Here is a 20738-nt window from a genome sequence, read left to right on the forward strand (position 1 = left end):
CTACATTTAGGTTATCCAGCTGCGTGAGACGGTAAAACTCGGACCTCTCTCTGTCCCTTACCTTGTAGATGACTGTAAAGTTCGATCCGACATGCTCTGACATCTCAGTGTTCCCCTGGCGGTTTGTTAATATTGCACTCAAGGTCGGTTCATTCCAAACTTAAATGAAAGATTCCCCTGTGTTCCAGAATGATGTCATTAGAATGTTGAGTACAGAACAATGGAACATAGAATTAATGGAAGAGAACACAGACACACCCACACACACGCACTAACACACACACACACACACACACACACACACAGTCCTTACCTTGACCATAACCTACTTCTAACCTTAATCATAAAACCTTCAAAAACCCCTTTAAACCAGTAGGGCCCACCTTTAATTCAACACAAAACATTTTTGACCCCACAAGCATAGCAGGCTCCTCATTTTTACACCTTATGAATATAGAAGTACACACACACATAAAAATAATAATTAAATATACGTTCCATGAAGTTGCACGTTTACTCCGCTGACACACATAGAGCATATAGGCAGTCAGGTAACGTCTCTACTGAAAACTTGCTGCTGTTCAGATCTCTGTTGAAAGAAGCTGGTTTACTCTCCAGCACAGAAAACCCAGAGCTGAATTAACCCTCAGATGATTTCAGCACTTTGTTTGCTTGAAAATACAGGGCGACACTTTTTGAAAGTTAAAAAAGACCAGCTCCTGAGAATCTAATCCTTTACACAAATGACAAAGTTTCCTCTTAAACCACAAATAAGTGTAGAGGATTTTGACAAACAAATCCTTAAATTTCAGGCTACGTGTCTGATTATTTCTTTGAGTACGGTTGTTTTCTCTTTCTCTCATTGTCAAACTCCCTATAATGAGTTTGTTTCTAATTGAAGTCCAACACAAAGTACTACAAGTCTCCCCGTAGAGTGTGTCATGCCTGCCCTCCAGCACAGTGTCCTTATAATATCCAAATGAGCCAGTGTGAGAACAGAGCACCGGGTCTTTGGATTGCTAAAAGTTGCCCATTCACACCAAATGAACGTGTGCCGGTGACATCAGCTGCTTTCCATTCTTTTCTGCTTGCTTGTATGTCCCATGTTTACTTGGACACCGTCTATATGTCCTTATACATGTGATTTCATCATTTCTTTTGAAAGCCCTTAATGGTTTAGCTCCACAGTACATCACTGACATGGTTACTACTTGTAGCATGTCACTGAAGTCATCATTACACTTGTTACTTACTGGTAAACTTAAATCAGATATGAAAGCTTTTCCCCCTTGTTGTTAGATACGTTTGTCAGGTACACCCTTGTGTCTTTGAGTAATCTATGATTACTGGGAGCTTTTACTTGTTTTTAACCTTAATTATAGCTTTTTATGAATATGTTCGAATCATTTTTGATTCTACTCTACCGTGATATTAATTTTACATCATATTTCTAATACTATTCTTGTAGTTTTTGTAACTTTGGGCCAACTTTTATAGTTTAAATGCGCTATATGAATAAATGTGACTTAATTTGACTTGACATCTCATACAAACCATCACTACTGCAGATAAATTAGAGGCTCAATCCACCAGCTTCTTCACGTAAACAGACCATTGCCTTTTTCAGAATACCTTCTGGATAATTTCCCTGAAATATTTCCATTCATTTTTATTTTCCTTGCGGGAAATACTGTGACCATTAGTCTGCTTTATCTTTAATTTCGTTATGGCGTTTGGAATTTTAGTGTTTTTGGTTTACATAAAAACATTTTATCTTGGTTCGATAACCAGGAAATAATGTTTTTGTTTAAAGAAATGACGTGGGGACACACAGTAGGCTTTTGAATGAATGCAAAATAAATGGATTTCCCTAACTTGATCATTTAACATAAAACATACCAAAACTAAAAATATGAAACAGTTGTTTGACCAAACTATGTGAGAATTATGACTCACGAGACAGAACTTGTTGCGCTGAACAGCTCAGAGGGACCATTTCTACTCAAAGTTGGGTTCAAAATGAAGGACGTTAATCCATTTATTTCCATAACCGATTGTCACACAGGCCATTCAAATGAAACATGAATCTTTTATTACGTCATCCAGCATTACATCCGGTGCAAACACTGAGAAACATAACCAACGGTAGGTCAAGTCGTCTTCACTATACATTTATTCATATTTTTTTCTAGTTTATTTTTTATAACAAAGAGTTAAATGGGTGGAAAACATGTTTTACATGAATAAGAATTTTTAAGTCTGTTGCCACATAAAAATGACGTAAACTGGCGTAAACTGAAACAGACTACATGTAAAAAGCTCTCAGGGACAATAAGGAAAGAAACACAATGGAAGGGCAATGTGGTTAAAGACTTCTTCCAAAGTGGTTGAAACTTTTAGTGGAGAGGAAAAACAGATCACCTACAATGAGATATGACTTCACGACGGCAACTGAGGACTCCTAAAGCAGTGTTTTGTACGAAAGCTATTACAGAGTGCACATGCAGAAATGTCAGCCAGAGCAACGAGAAATCAAAATACTGTCAGAAACTTTCCATTAGGATCTCTTCTCAAACCGGGGCGATAATATTCTGCTAAAAGTTGTATAAACAAGTATAAAAGAAAAATAATTTAAGAACAGGAAAAGGAAACTAAACATTCTTCATGAAAAAAAAAAAAAAATGGAAAAAAAAAAAATCACCTAAAATGGAAGGAAATTAAACTATTTCCTTTCCTACATTTTCTAACAGGATCGGAGTGAATGAACAGTCAGTTCTTTTAGGAGGGTGATCAGAACAAATACAATTCCTCAAGCCTGTTGGCATGTTAGACAGTCCTTTTATTTGTGTTTTCACGGCTGCTACTGACAGCTAGAGTTGTGCCGAACATCTAGTGGTTATGTTTCTGTATGTGCCACTTAAACCTCCCGAGCCTTCGGTCTCTAAAGAGCGCGCGGCCTCTTCGGATTGATCTGCTTACTGGCTTGCTCCTCCTCTTGAAGTGTCGAACGGAAAGACTTCACTTTATCTGTTTAAAAGCAGAAAAGATGACATCAGGCAATAAAAAGTGAAGCATCCAGGTATCAAATGAAGCCAGCTGCTGTACTGGGCTGAGGAACTTTAGCCGACAAAAATGAAAACACAAATAGGAGCAGGATGTAGTTTATCAGGGGAGTGTGCCTTAAGCTTCTGTCATACCTCGGAGCTCAGTAAGGATTTCTATTTTCTGGTCCAGGATCTGCTCCAGCTGGGTGGCATAAGATTCCACGTCATAGTCCACCTCCTCCGTCATCTCCAGCAGCACTTTTTCGTCTTCCAGCCACCGGATAGACTCCTTTTCAGATAAAAAATGAAGGAAACCCATAACTGTGTTAAAGAAGCTTTTAAATCTTCAGAGAAACGATCGGTGATATCAGGACTGAACCTCTGTCATCTCTACGTTTCACTGTCCAACATGCAGTTGTCGTGATGTACGTTTACATAACAGCATAATCAGGTGACCGGGAGGGTTTTAGGAAGGAGGTGTGTGTATGTATCTGCGTGTCTTTTGTATGTTTAACCTGGAAAACAGCTCTGTGGTCTTCCAGGACCTGCTCCTCCATCTCTACTAACTGAGACACCGCCTCATGGAAGGTGAAGAGCTGCGGAGACACTTCCTCCTCCTGGAAAACATTGACACGATGAGCAGGAAAGACACACCGAGATCAGTGCTGAAATATTTACACAGTGAATATTCACTTCACAGTCGACAAAACGGGCTCTTTAAAGCGGCCACTCTTAGAATCATTCGGGTCCTTGACAGTTGCCAGTATTCTAAGGTCGGTGTCAGATGCTGCTCTGCAGCTGTTGAACTTCATGCTATGAGAGGCTCTACGCTGTGAGTGAGAATGAATTGGTTTGGAGAGAAGAAGAGGTTGAGTTATGCTACCAGAGCAACTTCTGACACTGTAAAGTGATCACAGATGCCTTTTTTTTTTTTTAAATCAAAAAGCCAATGAAGACATTTTTATACATTTGTTGTTGACATTTTCTTTTTTCTTGCTAGTTTCTTTTAACAAAAAGATATCGATCAAAACACAAAATGCGTTTCTTAGAAATCAAATCAATTTCAATCCCTCTACCCCTTCCTAACAATGTAGTTGTCAGCTGAAAAGAGCGTCTTCCTGTACTTACATTCTGCTCACAGAGCAGTTTGAGGTCGTCTCTCTGCGGCGACATACTGAGCCACTCCTCATCCAAAAGATCCAGCTGGTTGACTGCGTGGATATTGGGTCTTCCCCCCTCTATCACTTGGTTGGGGTCAACCGTCAGTTCCTTCACCCTGCAGACCAAAGGGACACCAAACAGATCACGATCACTTCAGCTCAGACCCTGAAGGTGGCTGTTGGGAGTTATGGTGAGGATCAGAAGTTGGACAAAGTATTGCTGAGAGAAAAAAAAAATAGAGGAAGTTTTTTTCTTTCTTTGTTTGTTTTAAATTTCCAATTTCAAGAATAAAGTTGTGACAAAGAGAATAAACTTTAGAGTTTTGTGGTGAAATAGAAAGAATTTATATGCTACACAAAACCTATTCTTAAGCAAAACGTTTCCAGATCATCTACACAAGGGATTCTGATACAAATCTAGCTTGATTGCTTTCCAACTTGACTTTAATCATGACATGTCAGGTTTTTATCTCGACATCAGAAATAGTATTTCAACTTTATTTCTGAAACGGGAAAAACAAGCTTCCTTCTTCTTTTTTTTTCTAACCTCAGAGTCTTTGTAGAAAAGTGCTCACAATGTGTACATTGTGGTAGTATTATGAAAGCTGTGACATCATGCAAGGAGAACAAGTAATCTCTACTATCTGCAGACATGGGCTGTCGTGCTAGCTGGAGTCTGTGTGGTCAGAGCTTGTGTTTAACAAGGCATCACAGAGCTGATGAGGGATTACTGCCATGTCCCCAACCTCCAAGTGCAGCGCCTATTAATTAGGGCTTGGACCGTAAGAGGGATCACCTGCTGAGAGTTGGCTCAAACAAACGCTCATCCTGGATGCGTTTTCCAACAGCTAAAGTCAAGTTCTGACCCACCATGCACTGGTTTTCTGACTTATCCCTTCCAGCTTTCACAGTCTCATGCGGGTGTCACAACTGACAAGTGTCACATAAAACAAAGAGACACACAAACACAGACAGGTGGGTGTGCCGTTCTTCACGACTCGCTGAAAGGAGAAGGTTCTCCCTACCAGCTTAGCAGAAACTGAAGAACGAGCTAAAGCAGGGATGAGGAGGGTGAAAAGTGTCACACCATGCAGATGAAGGAAAAAAAAAAAGAGGGAAAAAGGATGGACAGTTTTCCCTCGGTGAATGGCAGATGAAGTGGATGGTAATAAGCTCATGAATGCGTATTCTAAGGTAAGCAGCACATGCAGTGTGTGTGTATTAGTTTGTGTGTTCAATGTTATGCTTCGAGCAGTGCTTGACCTGCTGGGAGAGGTAGCAGCAAAGTCATCATACTCAAAGGTATTGGTGGGAGAGTGCTCAGGGCGACTTCCCTGACTGCCCTGGGAGAAGGGAATGTCTGACGGACTAATCCCAAACTCCTTCACTCTGCATGACGGCACCAGCCACACCAGCACACAGAGGAGCAAAGGGTAGGACACCAGAAGGAAACAAAGCAGGAAAAGAGAGAAATGAGAAGGAGTATAAAGAGAGTCAGAGAGATCTAATGAGAGCAAGCAGAGAAACTCACAGTAACACCACTGGTATAGCTAATTCAAACTCAGACTAAAGCCACTGGGCATTAGAATGGAAATTAAAAAAAAAAGCTATAACTGTACAATCATTGCCTTGGTCTTTGTATCACAAACACTGGCTAAGTGACTGCAGATGGTCAACATGTTCCCACCTGTTGGCATAGCGTAGTGTGTTGAGTGTGTTCTCACAGGACGTCATGCCAGGAGAGATTGTTGCAATCTGTTTTTGAGAAAGAGAAAAGCATCTAGTTTAATACAAATCGACATAGAGCTAAATCAACCTTGACAAAGATTGCATGTGTAGATTTAATAAAAAAAGAAAAAAGAAACCGACCATGCATGTGCGTGAATTTTCCCCAATGAAGGAGTCTCTCAGGACCTGGGTGAGCTTACTGGCTCGGAATGGAGTGTGGGGCTTGTTACGACCCAGAGCTCTGATACATTCCTGAAACAAAAAGGTGAGAGGGAGACACACAGATGATGGGGCAATTAGGAAGACCAAAGTATAATGTCTTTTAACAAACATGAGGGACAGAGCCACCATCATCCCTGTTGCTTTTGCTCACTGCTGTCCACAGACCTTGAGAGCTAAAAGGCTTTTGTTAATTTCAGCTCCCTCCAGGCGAGTCTGCCGGTCGGCGCTCGATGTATCAGCCCCCCTCTCATTCCCTGCGAGGTCGATGAGGGAGAACTTCCCGTGCATCTTCCCCTTCCTTCGAAGGATGATTTGGAAAACAGCATGGCTGCGAGATGAGTGAGCGTTGGCTGATGTCTGCCCTGATGTTCTAGCAGAGGGATGAAAGAGATTTAAGGATACACAAGAGGCAAACGGGTGAGTGGAGGAGGTAAAAAAAAAAGGATGTGGTGTAAAAGGGATATGAGCGGGAGCCTGTCTCAACCTATCTTCAAGATATTTGCACATGAATGCATTTCTTTCTTTTTTTTTGTAATCTTGCCTCCAACAACTTGAACTGCTGTCATACCTGCAACTGTTTCCCACTTCAATAAGTTTCAGGACATCTTCTGTGCACTTGACCTCTTTCTCCTGAAGCCCCACCACCTGCACTTGCTGTTTCCCATCCTCCAGCACCCTCAGCTTAGCTTTACGATTCAGCAGGTCAAACACCTAATAACGCACACACCATACGGTCAGCACTGAGGAGCGCTGAATTTGAGGGCATCAACGAATAAAAAAAAAAAAAGAACAAAAAGAACAATTATCCATCACTTGCCTTTCCACTGTAGATTTCAAAGAAGGTTGCATACACTTGCAGATCTAACTTCTTGTAAGTGGGTTTCTTCAACATGAGAAATACATCCCGAGCTGCACAAAAAGAAACGAGAGATCTACAAATTCCACGATATCAAAACAAACCCTTTATAAAAAAAAGGTGACGAAGTCAGCAGAACACATAGAAGCAGAGTGGAAATTATGGCTTATTTGCCTACCAGCTAATGCATAAATTCCTTTAGAGCAGTCTTGGTTCTTCCCAGAGAAGTCTCCACCCATCGTCTAAAATACAGTAAAAGAACGACATTGTCGGTAAAAAAAAAAGTATTTCTTCTTTTTTACAATCACATACACAACTTTGAAAAGAAACAATGAGGTTTTAGTTCCTTTAAAGCATCTAACTCACGTGTGTTTTACCACTGCCTGTCTGTCCATAGGCAAAACAGGTAGCCATGCCCCTCTCAAAAATGGTCTCCACAAGAGGTCTGGCAGTGAACCTGCGGAATCAACACAATGCAGTCATTCAAAACATCACTTTCAAAAGCAATACATGACAACCTGGGGGGTGGGGGGGTGATTGTTGAGTTTATCTCTGAAATACTGTAAATGTCGTGACTGTACCTTGCGTATTACATTGACATGACCTGTGCTCTAATCTAACGCCAGAAAGAAAGCTGCACTGAACTTCTGCGAACTGTTAAAAGAGACAAAAAGCACTGGTTTTATGTAAATGTCACAAACCTGTAAACCATCTCGTTGGCTGTATTGTCATCAAAGGCGTAGTCGAAGCGGAAAGTCTGGTTTTCCAGGTAGCGAGTCAGGTCCACCTTTTGTTTAGGTTCATGAACCATCACCACATCTTTGCTGGGAATGGTGATCACGTCCAAATCCTTCACGGCCAACTCTGCAAAACAGAACAGGAGAGACTTCCAATCAGAAATCCACTTTGGCGGAAAAAAAGAGCAGCAGGGAGAGAGGCTCTTACCTTTTTTGTTGAGCGGACGTTTCCTCACACAAACACATATTCTGTGCTCTTCGATCTTAAGGAGGGAATTTTCATATTATCACTCAGAGTCATTAATTACCAAACAAGAGAGAGGGAGACGTTTCATTTTCAACTCACCATGTCCGCTGTGGTCAGGGGCCGGTAGTCGAGACTGGCTCGGAAATCTCGGATCATGTACAGAATCTCATAGTTGGGAACGGTGGTGTCCACCTCCTGAAAAAGAAAAGGACACGTGTGTTACCAGAACCCTTATTCATTCAGCAATCCAGGTCCAATTCATGCATTTAATTACAAAGGAATTGAGTAGCATTGCTGTACCTGAGCTCTCTTCTCCCTGAGCTCCTGCTGCTGAAGTCGCCGTCTTTCTCTTTTCTCCTGCAACTTCTCCACTTCCTTCACACAGTTCGACTTCCTCCTCGCTGACATGAGAAAAAGAGAAATAGTGATTCCTCTACTCTTCAAAGCATATACTAACAGCCAGTCTTCCTGAAAGGCTCTCTTTTTCTCTCCGTTCTCTCTTTGCCCCGTCTCTTCCCTCTGGTTACCGTATGGCTACTGCCCCCCCCTCCCCGAAAAAAGAAACCCAAGGATATTTACAACAAAGCAGAACAGTGATAATGCAACCACAGATCAGGATGCAGGGGCTGGCACACAGCATTTCCAACACAACACTGGCTGCTTTCTCTTTATAACCAACAAAAGGCCTTTGCAGTACGTTCAAAACCAGCTCGTCTTATGGATCCCTTTAATCAGTTTCATCGAACACAGACAGAATAGGATCACTAAAACACATCAGTTGTAATGTAGGTGCCTTTTTCTTTCATTACTACATTTATGTAGGGGCAGTTCTGAATTAAACCAAACTTATTCCATGAACCAGCAATCAACCAAAAGGTTATCCCAAAGCTCCCAGCACAGCACACCCACTGATTAGTTTTGTTTCGTGTAAATCACACATTATTAGTAGCTGTAACAGAACACAAGTTAGAAAAAATGGAAGTGAGAGCCACTTCTGATTGCTTGTAGCTAAAAAAAAAAAAAAAAAAAAAGAAGCCCAGTATCATCTGATTCATCCTAGCTTGCTGCTGCAGCCCCAGCCTCCCACCAAAAGCCTAGCAAAAACCCTGTGATACAGTCCTGATGTCCTGCTGGCTCCGGTCCCCGAGAACCCAGACTATCAGAGCAGAGGGATTAAAAATCTGCTCTAATCTGGGAGAAGAAGATGAGCTGGGTCAGCATCAGGACAAGGAAGTATAAGAGGAATGCAGCACCATCACTACTTGTGGGCTGTTCAGTGTCATGGGGACTCAGTGGGGAGACTGATGGGTGAGGAGGGGGAACAAGAGGTTTCTGTTCTCCTCTCAGACCATCAAATAAGAGGGAGCACTTTGAAGGAGGTTATTGTTGCCATTTGACTAACACACACAGCGCAGTACAACGGGATTTTCCGTGTGTGTGCTTGTGCGTGACTCAGCAGAAATCAGAGCGGGAAAAGGCAATGCAGCCAAACAGCAGCACAAATGTTCTTTTTTTTTTTTTTTTTTACTCTCTAATACCCAGAAATCCTGTCTGTTGGATGGATTGTGTTTGTGCTGCTTCATTTTGTCACCACAGCTCTGACCACAGATGGTACATATTTGGATGTACGATCTTCCTGTGAGACTAGGACCTCTCACATTCTATTGGGAAATCTATTAGAATCACCATAAAGCACTGAGGGTAGGAGTAACATGCAGATGATACATACAAAGCTGTCCAAACTCCTTTCTGGATATCAGCTGATGTGAGGATTCTGTGATAAATATGTGATCAACAAAACATGAACAGATTAAGACATTACTATAGTATGCTTCTGTTCCAAGATAAAACAAAAAAAGGTTTAAACCATAAAGAAATTTGGTGGCACTTTTCCACATTCATTTGGCAACATATTTAAAAAGCATGTGGCCAAATGTCTGAAAACATTTTCCTGATAAAACTGCTATTGCATTTGTATGATCGTTACCATTCTGTAGTTGCTGTTGTGTTTGGGCTTGGGTGGGCTGTGACGGCTGCTGTACAGGAGGAGGCGGGGCCGGCTCTGGCTGCTGAGGCTGTGGTGGAGGTCTGGCCCGGGTTGGAATTGCTGAGACCAAAGAGAAAAAAAAAACAAAAAACACAAAGATTAAGACAGACCCTGTTTGCCCAGATGTTGCTAAGAGATAATACTTGCCCTCGATATTAAAACAGAGCCAACTGTTGTGAAAGTGTTTTTTTTTTTTTTTAAATCAACATGTTCCTCTGTGAAGCTGTCCCTTGTACGTTTAAGGTCAACTGCACATTAACAGGTTAAAAATGTGTGAAAAAAAGAAGAGTATACTTCTGAAGGGCTCAAAATCTAATTTGATGGCTTAAGTCACAGGCGTTTCCTGTGTTCTGACCAGTGCTAAATGCGGTTTAACAGTACTGAACAAACCTCTGTTGTCTTTGGACGGGATGTCATTCTTATTAGGTGCTATTGTCCGTCGGTTCTAAAAGAAAAAGGAATATTAGCCAAGTTAGATGTTAGGTTTCTTTCAGGGATGCCAAATGTTACTGCTGTACTTTATGGCTGCCTATGAGAAACGCAACATTTATTTTCTTGCCACTCAGTTTTTAACTTTGTTTTAAAAATAGACAATTTCCAACAGACGAAAATGACAGAGGTCTGTTTTCTTGACAGAAATGCCTGAGATGATGGTACTAAAACACACAAAAAGACACTTTTACGTAACGTACAGAAACGTGAGCAACTCTTGGATCTACTTCACACATTCAAAGCATCACCGAATCTTACAGGGTGTAAAATGTCAAAGTCATGCCACAGTGCAGGTTCAAAAACCTTGCAGCACTGCACTCTGACACTTAGCTTGTACAGCTTGTTCGTGAAACTGTAGTTCAAATTATTTTTCCACAAAAACTAAATCTTTAGCAGCTATAAATCATTTCAAATGACCTCCCCGTTCACACTTGAGTTGTTTTCTGTTCTGATAACTGAAGAAACTGTACTAAAACAGACCACCACACAATTATCTACCAAAATAATCTAAATCACTGCATAGGTCCAATTAGCAAGTGTCAATCTGTGTACTGCATCAGGGATTTTTCAAAAGGGCAACTTTAGCTTTTAGTCATTCATTTTTAAAGCACTTCTATGCACGACTACATGACTAATTGAGGAGTATGCTCGACATTTTTACTTTACGTCACCCCTCATTAAACAAAGAAAATAGGATAGCAAAGCTAAACGTCTGTTACCATGACATTAAACAGAGACAGATGTTCTCCACTGATTGCTTTGTTCGTTCCCCATCAGTCAGAATGGAGGCAAACTCAGACTGAAGTTTGAAATTTGGTGTTATTTTGAGAAATCGGGCGGACTCCATCCTGATCTGCAGTGCATTACACACAGGGAGCTTAACCTGACTGATTAGTAGGTTACGAAAAATAATCCAGATTCTATATTAAGGTCCAGCATTGTGAGCCCTCTGGTCATGATGTGAAACAGTTGAGTTGTCGACAAAGTGGAAGCAGCACTCGCCTTTGCAATTTTGTTGATCTTCACACCTGTGGGTGTAGGAGGGGGTGGCGTCTCTGGACTAGGGGCGATTTCCTCATCTGGTGCCACATCTGGATTAAGTGCAAATATACTCTCCAAGTCAATCTGTCCAGAAACACCAAAGTGTTAATTCAACCAGCTGCAAGTGTGCATAGAAACCAAGAAACAAATGAGTGGCCAGAAAAGTAACGGCTCAGAAGTTATCAGTTTAAGGTGGACCAGAACCATTTGTTCTGGCTTTAAGTCGATACGATGAGATAAAGAGGCCTGACTCATCCAACAGATTCAATGCTGTCAAAAGTCAAAGTGCAGTTAGTATTATAGGTGCAGATTTACATTCACTTCTAGATCTATTCCAGAGTGTCTATCCTGAGTGAACCAGTCAAAAGACACGCTGTGGCAAAGGTATGGAATGGATAGATTTTTAAAACACGAGGAAGACTTTAATATTATTTTAGTTGTGATTCACGGAAGCTGTTGGCTGTAAAGACTTAAAGAAACTTTGTATATAAGAAGTGTACAAAAATGTAGAACAGAGAAATTGTGATTAGACTTCTTCCACAGTAATTAATACAGACAATCAGTTCGCTATAAAGTTAATATGAGCCTGAGGAGAAGCTCCACACGCTTCCGTTGAATTTAAACGTCTTGGGGAATTCTTGGTTTAAATTACATCCCGAATAAAACACACACAGACGGTTGATATCATTCAATAGTTTTTCCAAATCGATGAATTGATCATTAACGAAAAGTACAGCACACGTATCCGACTTTGAAAATCCAGTTCTTCCTCTCAGATGAAGAGACAGTTTCTTTACCTTGCTGGGACATCTTATGTAAAAAGCATTTATTAAGTCATTGTTTAGATTTTTTCTAGATATCTAACCCTGCATGTATCAGCTGTGCTACTGTAGCCCAGCTGGGTGACTGTAAAGCTGACAGAAAGCAGTAAAGAAACTGAAAGTCACGTCATCAGTTCATGAGAACGGTTTCTGAAACATTTTTTTTTTTGTAATATCTACGTTGATCATTTTTAACACTCATCTTGGAATATAATGTAATATAATATAAGGAAATGTGATCAGAGTAACAGGGAGTGGAAGCTCTGGCACATCAGTTTGCAGAGGGTGATGTCTGCTGGCACTATAGGGCTTGTGGGCTAGTTGCGTAATCACAGCAGCTCCAGGATGTCTCTGAATACATTATTCATTGCCGTGGAAAATAAAAGCACATCCGGCTGCTGGTGAATGGGCTTTGAGTGGCAATAAATGGCGGTGGATGGTGGTTTACCTCTTTCCCTTTTGTGTCCCCGTTCTCGATCCACTCCACAGTTACGCTCTCGTTGTCATCATTCAGTGAGGTCACCATTGCCTGATGAATACGTCCTGTGAAAGTACCACAAAGAAGAAAAGTCAAACATAAGACCGGCAGAAGGACATGTAGAAGGGGTTCACTCTTCCACCAAAAGTCATTTTGTATCAAACATGGTGGAAATATTTTCACTGCTCAGGACAATAACACTGGCCCTGCCCATGATGTTCATCACCTACAAATGTAGGAATTACAAAGTGACAAAAAAAACCATAAAAGCATTTCGGAGCAGCTCTGTTCCATTTTTGTGCCTTTTTTTTTCTTTTTCCATAACATAATCACACACATGTAATCAGCCAACACATCTACAGATAACATATCCACAACCATAATGAGATCTGCAATGTGGAAAAAAGCTTAACATTGTTCAGGGATTTTAATAACACAGCATATCAGTTACGTCCCATCTGCACAGCTTCTGAGAGTGCTAATAATAGACATGACAACTTTGGTGTCAGGAAATGCAAATAAACACAATTTAAATGATAAAAAAAAAAACGCCTGTCAATGTTCAATAATATTTAAGAAAGAATTTGATCTCATTTGATCCATTTCTATGCTGAATAATGCGTGCGGTGGCATTCAAACCCATGCGGTGTTGTGTGAGAACGAGGAAGTGGGCCGGGGCTAATCTCAGTAAATTCTGACATTAGGGCTGATAATGACCAGTGGAGTCAACCACAGCTGCTGCTAGCTTGCAGGCTCCTCTCCACCCCTCAGTGTACCGTGTAATAATAACAGCTGTAAAAAGCCTGTTCTGTCCTCCCATACTTGCCTGCGTGGACTTGACTGCGCAGTGCAATATCCCATCGCAACACAAGGAAACACCCTGTCCCAGTATCCATTATTCAGAGGCACGCTGGGAACCGGCGAGCAAAGATGCTTTTGGTGTTCTTAACAAGAGGACATTTGACTTAATGGTTTTATGTTGACATGATACAAAACAGGAAAAATGGAACTATTGTGTTCAGACAGCAGGAGAAGAACACTCCCAGATACTCTCAGATAATCTGGAACAGTCAAAAGGTATTTCAACTTCAATGAGGGATTAAAGTAACTACAGGTTGAATAATCTTTAGACTATTATGTCTTGACCCACCCTCCACTCAGATACTCGTTCTCATTTAGACATTTCCTGTTAGGTAGCATAAAGGGATCAATGATATACTGTTACATAATTTTTGCTTTGATACGAATAAACAAATTTAAACAAAAATGAGAGCTGGGACCGAACCAGTGCAACATCTGTATCTGTATCTGCCAGTACTAACCTTACAGTCACTGATCCATCTTATCAATCAGGTTCAACAGCCTCATATTTTGACTTATTATGAATAATATACGCTATAGTGCAAGTTGATAAACAGAGACACATTTTGTTGCTTTCCTGGCTCCTGAGACCTGTATTTTTAGACTGGCAGGGAGACGTTTTCTGGACTGTGACTCTGAAGTAGCAGAGATCAGAAAGAAGATGCTTGGTTTCATGATATGAAGACTTGAGCCTGCTGGGATGCTTTGAGGTAAGGTATTCTTAACAATGCAAGAATTACACGTGTCAGCAAAACCTAGAAAAAATTATGTTTTTAACCACAATGGGAGTAACCTCCAAATGAATGACCAAATGAAACGAAACATATGATGCAAAACTATTTGATCTAACTGCTGCGCACTCTAACTAAAGAACCAATGACACGGTTTTAAATTATAGGTTTTTATGTTTAACGAAGACAGTGTTCAGCTAATAATTCAAAATGTTTTGTATCATATCTAAGTTGTTTTTGTCAGGGGTTGCACAGTTTGTGCCGCTGAACGGATCCGATGTTAAATAATGTTAAATTCATGAGTTGTACAACTTCATCAGCACAAAAGCCGGCTCAAAGTGATGACGAGCTGTCAGAGAGATCAAGATTTATTGTGCCATTAATTGCTGACTCGATGAATGTGCCCAAAAGTATTTAACGACTTTCTTCATCCATTTAATATCAGTGCTGCGTTCGTATCCACCATCAGATCGAGGTCGGTCTATATGCTGCCTGGTGGGGGCTGATTTACGATTTAAACGGTGAGCAGATTCCAAAATAGTGAAATCCTATTTTGCAGTAAATGCAGTCTATCGATTCAGATCCTCTATCACGCACACACAAGCAACATCGCCCCCTACTTCTGCACAAAGAAAACCAAACATTACCCGATTATGCACAGGAGTGCGTTTGCCACTGAATTTAGGAACTTTCAAAGCCCTTTTAACCACTTTTATATTTTTATCTAAACACAGTGACACCATAACACTCGGTATAACCTAAATAATCTGAATCTAAAGTTTGCAGACAGTGCGTCTGTTTAGAATATGGCAACAAGGAGCAGCTCTGCAGCTGACAAGAACATGGATCTTACTGCATGACTGTGAGAGGATAAGCCCGTAATGTACGTGCGACTATAAATTCATTAAAAAATACAGTGTTATAGCACACACACGAACACATCTGGTGTCTCTGGCATTAGAATATACTCGTATCAGGAGATGTCAAAATTCAGTGATCAGAACTCACAAAAACAGTCGGTAGGTACATCTTTATGATGCGTACAGAAACATCTTCACTTGTCACGTTTCTTTGTTTCCCTTCAAATAGTTGCAAACTACTCTTTACTGTGTACTTCAACACTTCTACATCAAACAACATCTGCAAGGATTGCATCGTGAAAAGAAATGAGGGTGCAAATAACACAATTTTGACAAAAGACTGAACACAAACATATATGGACTCAACCTAAGCCCTAAAAAAAAATATGACACCGTAATGCTGCAAAATGAAGGTTTAGGTTTGTGTCACCGCAGTACTCAAGAGGATTTTTGAACACATTGTACCCAACAGTGCCAAGCACACTGAACCAAATCACTGCACCATCTGATAATAGCTATTAGCTACCAATACAGAACAGACCAAGGAAAATCCAAAGTGTGGGTGGCAGCTTGGCTAAAGTCAAGTTTGAGAGCACACCTTTTTTGTGGGTTCAGTCATAGGATTTCTTTAATTACATACAGCACATGCAACAGCCGCCAAGCAGAGACCAACTTCCTGCTAACCGCTGGTGTTAAAAAACCTTGTTAAACACAACATTTAACACTTAAGTTTAGAATGATAGAAATATGGGATTTTTGGGCTGGAACGTCTGACATGTCAGACGATATGCATCACACAAACGTAGCATCTGTCCACTAGTAGCTGAAAGACTTCTTTCTCTGACACTGGATGTCTAAAAACAAAGTGCCTCAGGTTACTGGGCAGAAGTATTCGTACAAATGAAATACAAAAATCCAACTGAAACTAAACAAAGAGTCCATTCTTTTTATACAAGCGATAATGTGTCCTTAAACATTTCTCATTTCTACACATCAAAATATGAAAGTGCACCTGAATTTAGGAGAAACAACTTAAAATGAAGTTCAGCGGTGTCCAACATAACATTAGGGGGGGGGGGGGGGGGAGAGAGTCCTCTTCTGTTATGCCTTAAAGGTTAATATTCATAAATCTTATCTAATACATGCACAGCTTACCACATGGATATGAAGTAGCAGACAGTATTATGAAAGCTGTTGGCTGTTCAGCCCACAATAAAACTGTATATATAAACTGCTGTCAGTTTAGGAACTTGATTCTTAAAAACTATAATTCTTAAGAAGATGAGAATTGATCCAAATCTGAAATGGCCAGTCTCTACCTTAGAGGCAGTCTGTTCTGGTCAACCTTCATTAGCTGACCCATTTTTCGACCAGGGTTGAACTCTGATGTTCATACAAACACTCAATTTTTATTCCATCTCAGTGAAAATGGCATGAAAATACAATGACAAATACAACAGTTTCCCTCACGTTTCCTCCCAAATTTGCTGGCTGAACCAGATAACTGTTTTGTCAAACAGCGAGCACTGGCTTCTTTACACGTATGTTGACAGCATTTCATTACCGATCTGTTAAAATGGGTTTAAAGGTGAAAAAGATCATCACTTACTAAATGTTGGACACAAAAAAATCATATTGCAGCAGTAAAAAGCTGATGCACGTCTAGTAGCTCAATTAATAGCACAAATTATGTAAACTAAACTTAGACTGCAGAGCATAACCTCCATAATATAATATGGCAACAACAGAGACACAAGGCCAGTCTAACCCGTTACTGCCAGAGGACATCATGGTCTACCTTCTTTTAATCGTAAATATGTGGGAGTAAGAAAGTGTTTTCAGATAGTACTTTAGTGATCCCAAAAGACAAATTCTATTACTGAAGTATACAATATTCATACAGAGAGATGACAAAACGAAGAAAAACTTAGTTGGCAAACTTGTTAAGTTGAAGTATAGCAAAGAGAGAGGTGTGGTAAAAATCTTCAGAGATCACTGTGAATGGATCAGGGAGTTGTTTTTGTTCTTGGTTACAACTGAGCTTTTGATCTCATGCAGGTGAACTCTGTCGGCAGACAACATGGACAGAAACTCACAGCCAACAGTGCATCATCCAAGGATTACATTATCTGTTGTTAACAAGCATTGAAATCCCTCAAATCTTATGGCTCTTTGTTTGTAGTCTCTGTCTGCCCATATAGTCGGAAAGCCATGTCAAGAGGTGTCAGAGTTGTTCTTGCCTTCCTGATATTCCTGCTACATCCGTTGGCTTCCTCCTCCTTTCTCTCAGTTTTTCAGCTCTGCATTTTAGACATCTCTTCTTCAGTTCACCTGAGGTTTAGGTCATATTCCAGGCATTACTGGGGCTTTGGAAAGCTCAATCAGCTGCTCCCACATGCAAACAACTTTCCCACTGGCATGATTACACATCATATCAGATATTTTTTAAAAAAGTGGCAGTTACCAACTGAAATCATTCTCATAACACAGCATCCAAAGTAGTGTAGAAAAATGCTTCATAAGTGTTTTCACAGAAAAAAACTCTTTAGATTTCTCAAGAGGACACAAAGGATACAATATGTCCAGAGCTACAGCAGCAGGATGCCACTACTGTGGTGCCATTATAGCACAACTTACTCAACTATGCCATTAAGCTCTGAATGGAAAATCATCATTAAACCTTTCACCGTAGGTACAGAAGTTCTGACAGCTTTCAAGTGCACAGCATATGTTCTGTGGCTGAGATTGCATACCTACAAGTTCCAGATAGACTGTTGGGTCACAGTACGTTATGAGTTTAATTGGTGGCCGACATCTTTTTCATACATGCATGCTGAAATGCTAAGTCACAAACTGGCTTATCTAACAGCTGTTGACAGCTGGTCCTCTGAAAGTGAATACATCATCAACAGTGTCCCATTTTCATAATAAAACCAAGCTGAATGGCTATGTCCACACCAAGCTCTACTTAAGTCTGTGTACTAGGTTTCTATATGCCACGTGAAAATGGTGTACATGAACAGCTAATACTGTCACAAGATTAAACAAGGAATCTATCAACATGTTTAGAAAGAGTTTAAACAAGCCACTGTGCAAAGGCTGACAACCTTAACGTGAGCAAATCATGTATTTAATGGCCCCGCATTAATTTATTTCAGATCTTGTTCTTAACAGGAATGGCTTTGAAATAGAGGAAAAAGGACAGTGGAAGCAGTTCTGGCAGAATCCATGGAGCTGGCTACAACAGATGGGGTGGTGGCTAATAGCCTGAATCTGGACCAGCCTGCCACCAACCCCCAGAGACAGGGCAATCCCTGCTTGGGATTCAATACTAACTAGCAGAAAACTGACAGACAAAACAGCTTTCCTCTCTGGGCCTGCTGTGCATTTAATTCACATCTCACCCCTGATCGCAGGCTTGTAATGAATGTGTCAGATGATGGAGACTTTTAGTCATTACATCCACTGATAACAAGTATGAATATTCAGTCCCTGGCACCAGCTTTCAGCTGTTTTTTTCCCCCAAAAGCTCAGTCCAAAAGATTGTTAGTTGTTTAAGGGTCTATTGGTGTACATTATCGCTGGCTGAAATCAGGACACGTTATAACCTTTGGTGTGGCCTTGTCCTGGAAGGACTTATGGAAATTAGACAAACTTCTCGGTCATGTTTGTCTGCCTCAAGTAGAGAAGTTGAACAAATACATAGGGCAGGCAGAGGAAAACTCACATTTACACAGAGAAGAGTTGTCCAACGAGCAGCCTCTCCATTTCTGTCTACTCATCTGTTATCCCTCCAAACAAAGCTTAAGTGAGTGCATTGTAATCCCATTTTCTTCCTGAATACATTATGCAGTACCTCCATAATAAGCACAACGTTAGCATGCTTAAGTCATTACATCATGTTTGTCTTCATGTTGTCATTATCTTAGAACAACGTTACATTATACATAATCTGAATGACTTCAAGTAAAGAATGCCCATCGTCACTCATGATCTACATCTGCAAGCCAGTAGGATAAAGACCTTGGGACACACCTGTCGTTGGGTGTATCAACGCATTGCAAGGCAACTATCGAGACAACCGGTACAGAAATGTACCTTAAGATAATTAATGGTTTCCCTCACAACTAATATGATAGCTCATTAGATAACCCATAACCTAAAAATGGATCACATGAGCCAATATTACAGATAGGGTGAAAACTACTAGTTAACTAGATTTGTGGGGTTAAGTTTCACTCCAGCGTTAACTACTGTTACAAAGCCGGGAAACAGCAGTGTTAGCCGCTGCGCTAGCTATAAGCTAACGCTAATGTCGGTCTTAGCTCACCAACATTAGTAAGCTAACTTGCTTGGTTAGCTAGCTTGGCTAATAAAAAAAAAAATATTTCTTGTTAAAATAAATAATTTAGGTTGTGAGATGACTCAATGGTTAATCTGTTTGTGTGCTTAGTTCAATTCATACTGATGGCATGTGCTGTTAACAAACAATATAAATTTGCAGCTAAAGGCAAAAATCTCTTGAATCCGCATAGACAGTCGCTAACAATGGTAAGCGCCCATTCAAACCCTAAGGCCACGATGAAACTCTCCGCCCTGACCGTAAGACCCCCGTCTTGCTGTGCTAACGCTACTAACGCTAGCGTGAACGTTACGCTCTGCGGCCGGGAACAACGGTTGCTATATTCAACAGCACCGCAGCAACAAAGATCCCTAAACAACTTACACAGTGCGACAAAAAAATATCAGACAGGGTGAAACTTACCATCACTCCGCTTTATCTCCACATAAGTACCGACGACTATCTTCCCAAAAGCAGACGCCATTCTACATCACTTAAAAAGGAGAATAACAAATACAGGACAACAGACTTGTCATAAGCCGGGTAAATGCAGCCTCTTCGACAGTCTTTGGTTTGGGAGGAAGATGCGGGCAACAGAAAGAGGTAGCATTACGTAGCAACGAAGAATAACGAAGTATTTCCGGTCTGGGATTTTCAAAATAAACAGAGAAATTATACTATCAACTTAGTGCGAACCAAGGCTGTCAAGTACAAACATGTCACAATGCCTATATACTGACTGCAAATTCACTGAATTTTGTATATAAATAATAATATAATTCTGTTCCCCCAAAGGCCTATAGATTTTCTCATTGGAAGAACATACATACAAACTCAGGCACCTGTGTATTTGTTATGTTTATGACAGCAGTACTGTTTCAAAGAAACGAACAGTTACCTGTTAGTGTTCAACCAAAATTATTCAGAGGTAAAGTTCACACCTTTTACTCCATTAGATTAATTCTGAAGCGGTAAACTTTGACTTTTCTGCTTGTCTGATTTAACTGGGAAAATATGACACTTGAAACTGAAGTTTTGTTACATACGATTCCTGATACAGTGGCTCAGAGA

The 20738-nt window shown here is 40.5% G+C and overlaps 1 protein-coding gene across 4 annotated transcripts; it reads right to left on the reverse strand.

Annotated features, from left to right (window-relative positions):
• Positions 1 to 2069: 2069 nt before the first annotated feature.
• Positions 2070 to 20280, reverse strand: kif2a (kinesin family member 2a). 4 transcript variants are annotated; one of them, XM_072388055.1, is made up of 22 exons: positions 20091 to 20280; positions 12844 to 12938; positions 11536 to 11658; positions 10432 to 10486; positions 9982 to 10101; positions 9724 to 9768; positions 8295 to 8395; positions 8094 to 8189; positions 7956 to 8010; positions 7712 to 7874; positions 7377 to 7467; positions 7189 to 7252; positions 6972 to 7063; positions 6723 to 6865; positions 6320 to 6524; positions 6074 to 6184; positions 5892 to 5959; positions 5468 to 5593; positions 4173 to 4320; positions 3560 to 3661; positions 3198 to 3333; positions 2070 to 3027 (listed from the first exon to the last, which is right to left on the reverse strand). In XM_072388055.1, exons 1-22 carry the CDS (start codon positions 20149 to 20151, stop codon positions 2942 to 2944), a joined length of 2286 nt encoding a protein of 761 aa, XP_072244156.1. In that variant the 5' UTR covers positions 20152 to 20280; the 3' UTR covers positions 2070 to 2941. The 4 variants fall into 4 exon arrangements, with proteins under 4 accessions (XP_072244156.1, XP_072244157.1, XP_072244158.1 ...); XM_072388056.1 differs by lacking the exon at positions 9724 to 9768; XM_072388057.1 differs by lacking the exon at positions 5468 to 5593.
• Positions 20281 to 20738: the final 458 nt, after the last annotated feature.

The sequence above is a fragment of the Leuresthes tenuis genome, unplaced genomic scaffold (genome assembly GCF_036924035.1).
Source record: "Leuresthes tenuis unplaced genomic scaffold, fLeuTen1.0.hap1 SCAF_6, whole genome shotgun sequence".
Classification (NCBI taxonomy): Eukaryota; Metazoa; Chordata; class Actinopteri; order Atheriniformes; family Atherinopsidae; genus Leuresthes; species Leuresthes tenuis.